This window comes from Chanodichthys erythropterus, chromosome 20 (assembly GCF_024489055.1).
Source record: "Chanodichthys erythropterus isolate Z2021 chromosome 20, ASM2448905v1, whole genome shotgun sequence".
Taxonomy (NCBI): Eukaryota; Metazoa; Chordata; class Actinopteri; order Cypriniformes; family Xenocyprididae; genus Chanodichthys; species Chanodichthys erythropterus.
The window spans coordinates 29,870,427-29,882,990 of NC_090240.1; the positions used below are offsets into that span (position 1 = coordinate 29,870,427).

At 34.9% G+C, this 12,564-nt stretch overlaps 1 protein-coding gene across 2 annotated transcripts in view; it reads left to right on the forward strand.

Moving 5' to 3' along the window:
- The first annotated feature begins 558 nt into the window (after positions 1-558).
- chchd6a (coiled-coil-helix-coiled-coil-helix domain containing 6a) overlaps positions 559-12,564 on the forward strand; it is an 81,711-nt gene continuing 69,705 nt past the window's right edge. For both annotated transcript variants that reach the window (XM_067371320.1, XM_067371322.1), the window contains exons 1-5: positions 559-610; positions 705-816; positions 4,083-4,161; positions 4,298-4,394; positions 6,063-6,207. In XM_067371320.1, the coding sequence (XP_067227421.1) occupies positions 733-816; positions 4,083-4,161; positions 4,298-4,394; positions 6,063-6,207 (405 nt within the window). In that variant the 5' untranslated portion in view covers positions 559-610; positions 705-732. The remainder of the gene's footprint in view (positions 611-704; positions 817-4,082; positions 4,162-4,297; positions 4,395-6,062; positions 6,208-12,564) is intronic.

Here is a 12,564-nt window from a genome sequence, read left to right on the forward strand (position 1 = left end):
TTGTTTCATATGCCTAAAAAAAAAGGACAGTTTAAGCAGTTTATATTGTAATAAATATATATAGAGTTGTGAAGAAAGATATGCAGAGTTGCTATAAAATGTATTTTTCATTTAGCCAAAGGATGGAGTTCATTGTTTTTTAGCCAAAATTGTATTACAATTAGAGTCAAATGAGAAAACATACATTTTGTGTTTATCCAAATATTGTTAATAAAGGGTTTTGGAAAATCTTACCCACTAAATGGTCACTATGTACACAGCTGGAGGTAATAAAAATAGTTGGAGGTAATAATAACAACAGTAAATTAATTTAAAACAAATTTTTAACGTCATGTAAGAAACATTACTCCCTCCTGGGCTTTTGGAAGTCATTTGATTCATAACTGGAGCACAGTCCCAATAATTTAAGTTTTTATTGTATAACTCTAGGTTTCTTCTTTCCACATTTTTTTTTTTTGTAAAGTAAATGAGCGCTGAGTCTTATGGACTGCAACTCCCAGAAGCCTTTTCTCCAGTCGCCGATATATCCTGCGATTCCATTGGCTCATTGCACTGTCACTCGCCAATAGTATTTCAGAATACTGCCCTTACAAACTGCCACTTCCCAACGGTAAGATGTGAATCTGTCAAACATATCGGCGTATTTACGAAATAATTTGTGTTCGTTTCAGTTAAAGAATAAAAATGTTTATCTTTCATTAAAGGTCCATTAAAGAAGCTGTACAAAAAGCGATGGGATCCGGAGAAAGCACGACCAGGAGAGTTTCTTTCGGCCTAGATGAGGATGACAGGGTGAGGATTCTGCGTGGAGTGAAGGTAACCCAACATCCCATATTTATTACCTTCAAGTCATACTGGTTATCTACGATTATCTTTGGTATTGCGGGATTTTGTTGAGTGAATTTGCAACAGGGTTAGCCGAACGTCCTTCAATGAATGGGACGAGTTTGTGAAAACAGGCCACAATGTTGTCATTTCACTAATACATGAATGTATGGAGTTCTTACGTCTGCAGTCCGCATATGATTGACAGATGGCCTCTGGTTAATGACAGTCGCGTCTTCGGGTTTGAGAAACTGTTTTCTGCTTTGGAAGTTGTGTTGGACTGATAACGTACTAACCTAGTGGCTCCTCAGGTGTGCAGAAGTGTAACTGAAACTAAGGGCAGGTGTATGTATGGTACTGTCTGGACGTTAAGCACGGGTAATCTTTTAATACTCTTTAAACAGAGTTTACTACAGAATTGCTTGTGAGTTTGATTCTGACTGGAATCTTTTGAGTTCGATCACTACATAGATTTTTATATAGATCATATATATAATATAATATAATAATAATAATAATATATTATTATTATTATTATTATTATTATTATTATACAGTTGCAAGAAAAAGTATGTGAACCACTTGCAGAATCTGTGAAAATGTGCACAATTTTAACAAAATAAGAGATATCATACAAAATGCAAGTTATTTTTTATTTAAAGCTAAATTTATCAAAATGGCCCCATTCAAAAATTAGTAAACCACTGTGTGTGGTTACCTGGATGATCTACAACTGTTTTTTTGTTTTGTTTTGTTTTGTGATGGTTGTTCATGAGTCCCGTGTTTATTCTGAGCAGTTAAACTGAGCTCTGTTCTTGAGAAAAAATCTCCAGGTCCCAAAAATTCTTCAGTTTTCCAGCATCTTTTGCATATTTGAACCCTTTACAACAGTGAGTGAATGATTTTGAGATCCATCTTTTCACATGGAGGACAACTGAGGGACTCAAACACAACTATTAAAAAAGGTTCAAACATTCACTGAAGCTCCAGAAGGAAACACAATGCATTAAGAGTTGGGGGGTGAAAACTTTTGAACAGGATGAAGAGGTCCAATTTTTTCTTATTTCGCTTGAATATCTTTTTTTTTTCATTTAGTACTGCCCTTTGGAAGCAACAGAAGATATTTGCATGTTTCTCGGAAGACAAATTAAATACAATTTACCTTGATCTTCAAATTCCAATGTTTTCACACTCCATTTATTAATGCATCATGTTTTATTCTGGAGCATCAGTGAATATTTGAACCTTTTTTTAATAGTTGTGTTTGAGTCCATCAGTTGTCCTCAGTGTCCTCAGTTTGGGGTCAGTAAGAATTTTTATTTTTTTGAAAAGAAATTAAAGAAATGAATACTTTTATTCAGTAAGGATGCATTAAATCAATCAAAAGTGGCAGTAAAGACATTTATAATGTTACAAAGATCAGATTTCAGATAAACACTGTTCTTTTGAACTTTCTATTCATCAAATAATCCTGAAAAAAAATATTGTACACAAATATTTTGTACAATTGTATACATTAAATGTTTCTTGAGCAGCAAATCAGCATATTAGAATGATTTCTGAAGGATCATGTGACACTGAAGACTGGAGTAACGATGCTGAAAGTTCAGCTTTGCCATCACAGGAATAAATTACTTTGTGAAATATATTCAAATAGAAAACAGTTTTTTTTTTAAATTGTAATAATATTTCACAATATTACTGTTTTTACTGTATTTTTAATTAAATAAATGGAGCCTTGGTGAGCAGACGAAACTTCTTTTAAAAACATTAAAAATCTTAGTGGTTCCAAACTTTTGGACTGTACTGTATGTGTCAAATAATGTTCTTAAGTTAGCTTCACACCGAACGCGTCTGGGGCGTCAAATTCGCGCCAGACGCGTCTAGTTGGACGCTTGAACATTTTGAAGTCAGACGCTTCAGACGCGCGTAAAATTCGCTCAATTCGCGCGTATAAACAAAGTGTGTTCAGACGCGAATTCGCGTCATGGGAGGGGCTTTCATCTCTTTCTGCACAGATCCTCTGAATAAACACATAATCTCGTCAGTTGGAAACCTGTAGCGGCAATTTAACTCGGTTATGCCGGCCGACTTTTGCTAGCTAGAAGGTGGGCTAGTATCAACGGCTAAAATCATGCAAAAAGTTTTACAACTAACCAGATTGTCCGATTTCTTCGCTTATTCTCTTCCAGGCAAGGTCCTTTTTATTCCGGTCTCGATAAAAATATAATGACACATCATAGAGCTCAGGGTGGCTAACGTTACACACAGCGACATCTTTGTTCTGGTCTCCGGCATCACTGATCACATCATAAACACGTTACTACCAAAGCAGAGTCCCTGATTGGTTAACGCGCCGCGAATTTACGCCAAAGTTCAGATTTTTCAACTCGGGCGTTTGGGCGTCAGACGCTCAATTCGCGCGTCAGCCGCGTGAACGCTCAATTCGCGCCGCGCCATTCGCGCGTCAACGGCCGATTCGCGCCGCGCTAGACGCTTGATTCGCGCCGCAGGACCTCTAGACGCGCGTTTGCATTAACTTAACATGTAAGTCAGACGCCTCAGACGCCCCAGACGCGTTCGGTGTGAACGCAGCATAAGTCTTTTCTTCCTGTGGGGGGGACTACAATAATTTACTATGAATTAAATGGAAATCAAATTAAATACAATTTATTGTGTAACCAAAATACCAATAATGCCCAAAAGAAAAAGAAAAAACTTAGCGTATGACTTTTAATTATAAACAAGCCCAAAATACACCAGGACTCTTATTTTGAAATGTATGTACTATTGCAGGCTGATCTTACAATCGTCTAAAACATTTTATATAAAAGCCATAAAGTAGACATCGTAATAATTCATCAACTTGAGTTCATTAGCAATCGCTTGGCATAAATCTGCGCTTTTCATCGATTGAGAATCACTTTGAAGCAGACTGAAGCACTGTTGCACGAACTTATAGAACTTGTGACCTTGTGACTTTGCAACATGCAGCACCTGTGGGAATGTTAGTGGGAGTAAACAGTTCTGACGCACACATAACGAGCAGGTACGGAACGACTAGTTAATCGATCGCGGATGGTTTCATTATCTTGCGCGGGTATAAAAGTATAAGATGATAAAAATAATAAAAGCAAAAATGTGTCTCAGAATATACTTGGGTGGCCGTTATTATACCTGGGCGGCCCGCCCAAGTAAAGTCTATGTGTGGGAAGCACTGATGTTCATCAGTCATTTTTATTCTTTCATGTTCTTAGCTGTCTGAAGACGTCCTACAGCGCATGAGGAATGCCAGTGCTGATCCAAGTCCACCTGTCAACAATAAAGAAAACCTAAGTATGACATAATATTTTCCATGTTCATAAATGTTTGCAGTTTATATGCCTGTGTGCTTACGAGTTGCAATTAGTGTGATATTTAATATGTAATGCATGTTAGCGATAATTGTTTTAGATTTTCTATAACTTTGCAGGTCAGCAGGCTCAAACGTCCAGCACATCTGACCCACAACCTCCAAAAACACAAGCCAGGACGACTTTTCCTGACACTAAAGAGGAGCTCAGGAAGAGGTAATCTTGTCTGGGGTTTTTCAGCTGTGGACCTTGGAAAAGTTTAGAGAAAAACTTAAAAATAATAAAAAAGATTAAAATAAAAATAGATAAATGAGAATTGGAATAAGCCTTGCCTGTGAAACCGGGTAATAATGTGTTAAAACTTAACTTAATAGAAACTAAATATTTCCCAAATAACATTTTAAAATTGGTGTAGTATATCAGTTTAAATTAGTCTCTTTTTATATGAACATATATTGCTGCTTTTTAAATTTTAAAATGGGGTCTCTCACATGAAGAGGATCATATTTGGTTGTCTGTGGCATCTAAAAGATTTAAAGGGTTAGTTCACCCAAAAATGAAAATTCTGTCATTTATTACTTACCCTCATGCCGTTCCACACCCGTAAGACCTTCATTAATCTTCGGAACACAAATTAAGATATTTTTGTTGAAATCCAATGACTCAGTGAGGCTTCCATAGGGAACAATGACACTTCCTCTCTCAAGATCCATAAAGGTACTAAAAACATATTTAAATCAGTTCATGTGAGTACAGTGGTTCAATATTAATATTATAAAGCGACGAGAATAAAAACAAAAAACAAAATAACAACTTATTCAGTGATGGCCGATTTCAAAACATAATGAAACATAATGTTCGGAGCGCCAAAGTCACGTGATTTCAGCCGTTGACAGTTTGACACGCGATCTGAATCATGATACCATACACTGATTCATTTATGCTCCAAATCTTCCTGAAGCAGTGTTTTGAAATTGGCCATCACTAAATAAGTCGTTATTTTGTTTTCTTTGGGGCACCAAAAATATTCTCGTCACTTTATAATATTAATATTTAACCACTGTACTCACATGAACTGATTTAAATATGTTTTTAGTACCTTTATGGATCTTGAGAGAGGAAGTGTCATTGCTCCCTATGGAGGCCTAACGGAGCCATGGATTTCAACTAAAATATCTTAATTTGCGTTCCGAAGATGAACGAAGGTTTTACGGGTGTGGAACGGCATAAGGGTGAGTAATAAATGACAGAATTTCCATTTTTGGGTGAACTAACCCTTTAAAACTCCTGCTCTAGTCTAGTTTTTGCCATTGCACAACAAGACAGGATTTTGGACTTAAAAACTGTTTATATATCAACAATAATCAGCATCTCAGAACACCGCTTCACTTTTCAGCTGACCCAAGTCAACTGATCCTGCAATATTATTGCTAAACACAGATCCACATGACACACCTTTAATTTTAGCTCTAAAGAGCCTTTCTAGCTCTACCTAAATTACTTCATGCAAATCTGGTGTATGTGTGAAGCTGACATTTTAATACATTCAACTTGCATTTTCACAAATTTATTTATAAATTAACTAATTATTTTTTTTCATTTATTATGCTTCTAATCTGACAATATATGTATTGATGGTAAATGTCTAAAGAAATGCTCATAAATATGAGTAATAGAAACTGTAGCTCCCACAAAGGAAAAGAATAAATTAGAAAGGGACTCATTTTTTCCTGGATTCTATTCAAGTGTGAATCATAGTAAAAACAAGCATAAGAACAAAGGACAAAACACTGACGCTCAGTGGTAGGTTTAAGAACTGCTGTGAGTGAATCAAGCTTGGCAACAGGCATATAAATAAAGCTGTGTGTGTGTGTGCTTGCACAGGTATGAGCAGCAGCAGGCCATTATACAAGAGGAGTTGGCTCGCATCGCACGTAAAGAGAGAGAGGCAGCGCGGCAGGACATCACTCGAGCGGTGCAGAGAGAGCGAGTACAGACGCGGCAGGAGTCTGAGAAAGCCAAACAGCTGGTGAGACTCTTCTACAAACACTTCAGCACAGCACAATACTTCAGGACAGAAGTATAATGACGCATGCAAACACTGACTCCACCCTGAGGCAGTCAATGTAAATACTGTACATAATGTTAGATTTTTCTTTATCAGTCATCGGCTGATGTAGTGTAAGGAGTTGAATTTCAATGGCACAGTAGTCATACTTTTTTTTTTTTTTCTCCATGTACCATGTTAATGCTATGTTTTTATAAATAATAATTTTTTTTTTTTTTTTTCAATGTTAGTAATGTTACTGTTCAACTACTAGTACTACTGTTCAAATGTTTAGAATCAGCAAGATTTTTTCTTTTTAATGAAATTAATACTTTTATTGATTATTTTAATCAAAAGTGACTGTAAAGACATTTATAATGTTAAAAAAAGATGTTTTTCACAGGTTTCCTATGCAGTTTGGCAAAGTGTGGAATTTGATTTGAGTAATTTCCAGGTCTGGAAAAGTATGAAAAAAAGAAATCAGAGTATGGAAAAATATTTGTTTCCACACTATTGGCTCTATTCAGTTTTTTAATTGATCATACCTGCAAACTAGTCACTTTTTGTCGGAATTAGCCGTTTTTAATCAAAATATGTCTTTTATGTGAATCATTTAGATCCAAAGTGTTTTTTTTTTTCAGGGTGAGTGTGTGTGCGTTACAAGATTCTCACAAGAATCGAAAATGGGCTACTTTCCCATAGACTGGATTGAGTCGCGATCTTTCTTGGTGCTCTGTGGCGTGATAGATCGCTGTAGCGCTCGTGAACCAACCATCTCTTCCGCTTAGGGCTGAACGATTATGGCCTAAAATCAAAACCTCGATTAATTGAACATTTTACCTCGATTGCGATTAATGAACGATTATTTTGTTTGTTTGTTTTTGCCCTCATAGTTCACTGACAAGGTTTATAGGTCTACTGTAAATATGATTGACAATTGAAAGGTGACATTTTTTTCTTTTGAAAGCGTGATCAGACATAACAGCTCACTTTCAGCAGTTATTTTATCTATGGTTCTTAACATTTCTTACAGATTTCTGCTTGTTGTAAATCAGATAAAGATAAATTAGCACAGTACCAGTACATAATGAGAGCAATTGCGTGTGTAAATTAGTCATACCATCTCTCTATTAATTGTGAAGCTGTGGGATGTAACGTTAAATAGATCCTTCAAAAGTAGAAAAATATGTGCTACAATAAGTTTTGAGTTTCTAAACTGCTTAACTGGACAGCGCTGACAACTAGTTTCTGCGTTCCTCTCCATGCGCTCGATCTTCATCTTTTGCGCAGCTACTGTTTGAATGAGTGTTCGTGCCACAATGCAGCTGCACGAGCACGGTAGCCTGAAATAATATACATCCAATCATCTAAAATCGCTTAATGTCCAAACTGGTAAACCTTAAAACAAATACAACTGACAAAGTTTAGTGAAGACGCAAGGCTCACCGCTCGCGCGCTGTCACTATGTGTTGAACCGGCGTTCCTCTCCGTGTTTTGCTTTTATGCCACTGACTGAAAGAGTCACGTGGCTACACACGCGGTAGTATGTTTTTAAGGGGGATTATTAACAGGATTAAAAAAACGAAATAACCGACATGGGAAAATTACGTCGGTTAGAGATTCTGAATTTCGGTTTTGATTACTTTTCAATTAATCGTCCAGCCCTACTTCCGCTTTACTAGTTACAACACAAAATAAACATGAATGAACATCCGAAGGTATGTTGAAAGATACAGTACAACTTACCGAAATCTGTATCCTGTCACATGCAATCGATTAATCATTGTTTCAACCACAGAAAGGCGTCAATAAAACAGCTTGTAAAAATTTCCCATTTAGCCTACCCCAGAAAAGCCGTTCACTGTCCAAAAACCCATTATTTAACTACAAAAATGAACTTCGAGAGGAGCATTTTGCTCAATATATGCACTATAGGCTATTGCATATTCATTGTATCTGTACTTAACATGTGCTTCGGTATTGAATGTATAAATCCATTTTATGACAATCACCATTTAAATGTTTAGGCCTACATAAAAAAGAGTAGAAAAATAATTGTCATTAAAAATTTATTATAACGTTATTATAAAAACTTCCTTATGTGTAATTTAGCTTATATCTAAGTAGCTTACAAATCAATTTTAACCTAATATTATAATATTATACCAGCTGTGGTTCCCTGTATAGTTTACAGCATTTGTTGAGAGATATTTATTTCTTTGAGGAAATTTGCCATGTACTGTACCTGATTAATACTGAATCAAAGGTAATCAAATCAAAATCAAATCGCAAGCTTCTGACTCAAAATCACAATTGTGAAATTTGTCGATGCTCAGCCCTAGTGCCAATTTATTTATTTATTTATTTATTTATTTATTTATTTTTTCACTTGAAGGAAATGTTGTTTTTTCCATTTATGTTCTTGTCAGAGTGCACCAGAATGCTTCATTTACGTGTTAAAATCACAAAAATCTTGCCCCCAGACCCCCCTACAATTATTTAGTTCCTACATGTCACCTTTTTCACCTCTCTTACTTGTACACGTAGACCACTCTATAGAAATGCTTCGATATCAACAACCAATACCGACAACAGAGCAACTAATTAATTAAACTAATTTAAAAATCACTAAAAGACTGTAGGACCCGGACTGCAAACATGAAGCAGAGAAAACATAGAAAAGGAGACAGAGAAATCGTTTGGAAGGAGGTCTGGAAATTTGAGTCTGCAATTTTGAAATGGAAAATGTGTAGGAACCCTGTTTTCATTTGAAAGAAAAATCTTGAAAAAAGTATCGGCGTTTCCACAAAAATATTAAGCAGCAAAACTGTTTTCAACATTGATAATAGTAACAAATGTTTCTTAAGCAGAGTAACGATGCTGAAAATTCAGCATTACATCACAGAAATAAATTACATTTTAAAATATAACAAAATAGAAAACGGTTATTTTAAATTGTAATAATATTTCACATTATTACTGTTTTTACTGTATTTTTGATCAAATAAATGCAGCCTTTGGTGAATATAAGAGATCTAAAAAAACAACAACAACAACAACAAAAAAACATAAAAAATCGTAACAATCCCAAACTTTTGAACTGTATAGTTGACGCAACAACTGGGTGATATATAAAAACTCTGATTTAACAATTTGGTTGTCATCACTGAAGTATTGTAGTACAGATTATGAACCAGTTTGCAGTTATCTTTTTTTTTTTTTTTTTTTTTTTTTTTTTTTTGCATTAAATAATGCACATTATACTCTAAATTCTGATAGGATTACCTCATTTGAAACCATATGAAGGACTGCACATTCTATATTAGTTTGCCAAGTTGCTTTTATTAAATGGATTTTATAAAATTTTAATAAAATATATCTATTTTAAAAATTATAATACAAATATTAAAGGTGCAGTCTGTAAATTTAGCGCCATTTAGCAGTTAGGTTGCAAACTGCAACCAATGGCAGCTCACCCCTCCCTTTCGAAGCAAAATAGAGAAGCTGCGGTGGCCGTCTGGCTGACACAAGTCAAAGATGTCATCGTATGAGACAGCAGAGAGTACGTTAACAATTCAAGCAGTCTTGCTTCTAACAAAGAATGGTCTCTGCTTCTAATAAACCAGATGACTTCTATTAGTATTACTTCTTTGTGCATATTTAACGTAGTGATGATGCAAGCTGCCTCTAGAAACACAAACGATTTAGAAGAACAACATAGTGATGAAACACACTCTGTAGAGCAGTTTGTCCATTTAGGGCTGCTGTAGAAACATGCCGGCGCAAAATGATGACTTGACATGGAGGGGGAACCCACGGTGTATGTAGACAGAAATGGCTCATTCTAAGGTAATAAAAACATAAGGTTTCAATATGTAAGTTCTTTATACACCACTGAAAACATAGTTATGTATATTAAATTGCATTTCTATCAACAGATCCTCCCAATTTTTACACATTGCACCTTTAATATATATATAATTCAACTGTTTAATTGCTGTTGCAACTGTTTTATAACAGCCAAAAGTAATTTGAGCCTGTTTTACAGTGATTTTTACAATCACTGTCACTTTAACATGTAGCTTTTTGTGGCTTATTAGTTTCTTAGCTTTATCAAACATTTATCTGTGTTCAAACAGCCAAAATAGTTCACAGTTCTACAATAAATAAATATAGTTAAAAAAAAGAGAGAAAAATTAATAACTTTTATTCTTATCTCCCTTAATTTTCCAATTTGAAAGTTTTTCTTTTAAGTAAAGTCCTGCGGGCAAGGAACACTGGTCAAGTCCCTGTCTGAAAAATGTGTGGCTGCTCTCTTGACATGGGTGAAATTGGCTTCTTTGAATTCCACTCAGTTTTTTTCCTTTGTCCCATCTTCCACTTTTTCTCATCCACTTATTTAGGTCCTTTAGGGATTGTGTCCCTCATTCTTGGGCCCCTGGAGGGGCCACCTTATCTATTCTAGAAGTGTTACGCATCTCACGTGTCATGTTCTTGCAGACGTTGGATTGAAAACCGTGTGTGTGATGTTATACATGTCGGCCCATGCCCGAGGATCCTGTACGTCTTGTTGGTGTGTCTTATCTGAGGTCTGACAAGTTCTGGACACTTAATAGAAAAGCTTCCCTTGGGCTCAAGCTTTGAAAAGTAAACGTGTGTGTGTGTGTGGAGGCAGGTTGAAGGTAATTATGGCTCAATCCTCCTATTCATCGCTGAACATGTCTCCCTCTTTCTCTCTCAACCTCAGTGTCTTATTAGCAGATGTGTGGACATGCCTAGATGTCACCACAACCCTCATTTTGATGTTTGTATGGATTTGTTCTCTTTTACACCAGTGATTCTAAACTGGTTTTGTTTCACGACCCAGCTTTTATATTTGACAATGCTATTTATTTTATTATTATTTATGTACTAGTATATTTTGAATAAGTTAATATTTTGAATTGGCTTTTTTCAGTTTATTTCAATTAGTAATTTTTATGTGCTTTTGCCATTTTTATTTTTTTATATATTTGTTTACCTTTTAATTTTTGTAGTAGTTTGACTAATTTAAGTACTTCAAGATTGACTTCTTTTCAGTTTGTTTTTAATCTAACATTTATATTTAATTTCAGCTTATTTAATTATTTTTTTTAAATACAATTTTATATTTTATACAATTTAAAAAAATAATAATAATTTGAACAAAAATTTAAAACATTTACTAAAAGATTAATAATTTCTTTAACTTTTTTCCAGTTTAGCTTTAGTAATTTTTATGTGCTTTTGCCATTTTTATTTTTATATATTTGTTTAGCTTTAATTTTTGTTTTAGTTTGATTTTAGTACTTCAAGTTTGACTTTTTTTCAAGATTTTAATTTAAAATTGATATTTCAGCTTTATTTCAATTATTATTTTTGAAATACAATTTTAGAATATTTTATAAAATTTTCACTAAAAGATTGATAATTTTTTTTTTCACTTTTTTCATTTTTTTCATTTTTTTCCAATTTTTGACAACTGTTTTGCACATTTATGACCTTAGAACACCTTGGACACGTTTAGCAGAATATCCAAGCTGCTCTCTGTGACTAGGGACTGTCAAGCTCCAAAAGGACACTTAAAAAGCACATTAAAACCACAAAAGTACTTCATATAACTTCATATACTGCTTCAGAGGACTTGAAATAAAGCCCACATTAGCTTTGTGTAAAATTGAACTTATCAGTTTAAAAATCTTGCTTGAGAGCCATGGTCACCATTCACTCTCAGTGCATATCTTGTGGTTCACAGGAGAAAGGGAATGAAAGCGAAAGTGACATATGAAGGCCAAGTATAGTAACCTATACTTTGAATTTGTCCTCTGCATTTAATCCATCCAAGTTAGTGCACACACATTAGGAAGCGTGAGTAGTGAACACACACTGCAAATTGTTTTACCAGCCTAACACATGGGACAAACTCTTGGCCAAATATTATATTACTACGTGACGGATGAATAGAGTTTTATTGGATTATATTTAACAATATAAAAAATATTCTGGAACAAAAGAGATTACAGGTTTTTTCGTGCCATGTGAAAGCTGAAAAGCCTATTTATTTTGCTATTCCACTGATGCTTATTGTTAGTGGCATTTATTTTTTTATTTCCATTTAGCACTGTTTCTTTTCTCTGTGGTCTATTGCCCCAAAAGAACAAACCTGTGACCCATCAATTGAGAACCAGTGTTTTACACCCTAAATGTAAATTGTAAGCCGCATACAGTGGCTCTGCGTGATGTAGATGTAATGGGAAGTCTTATCATTAATCAGAATGAAGCTGTGACATGGCAACTCCTCTCTGTTCTGCTGGTGCGTTT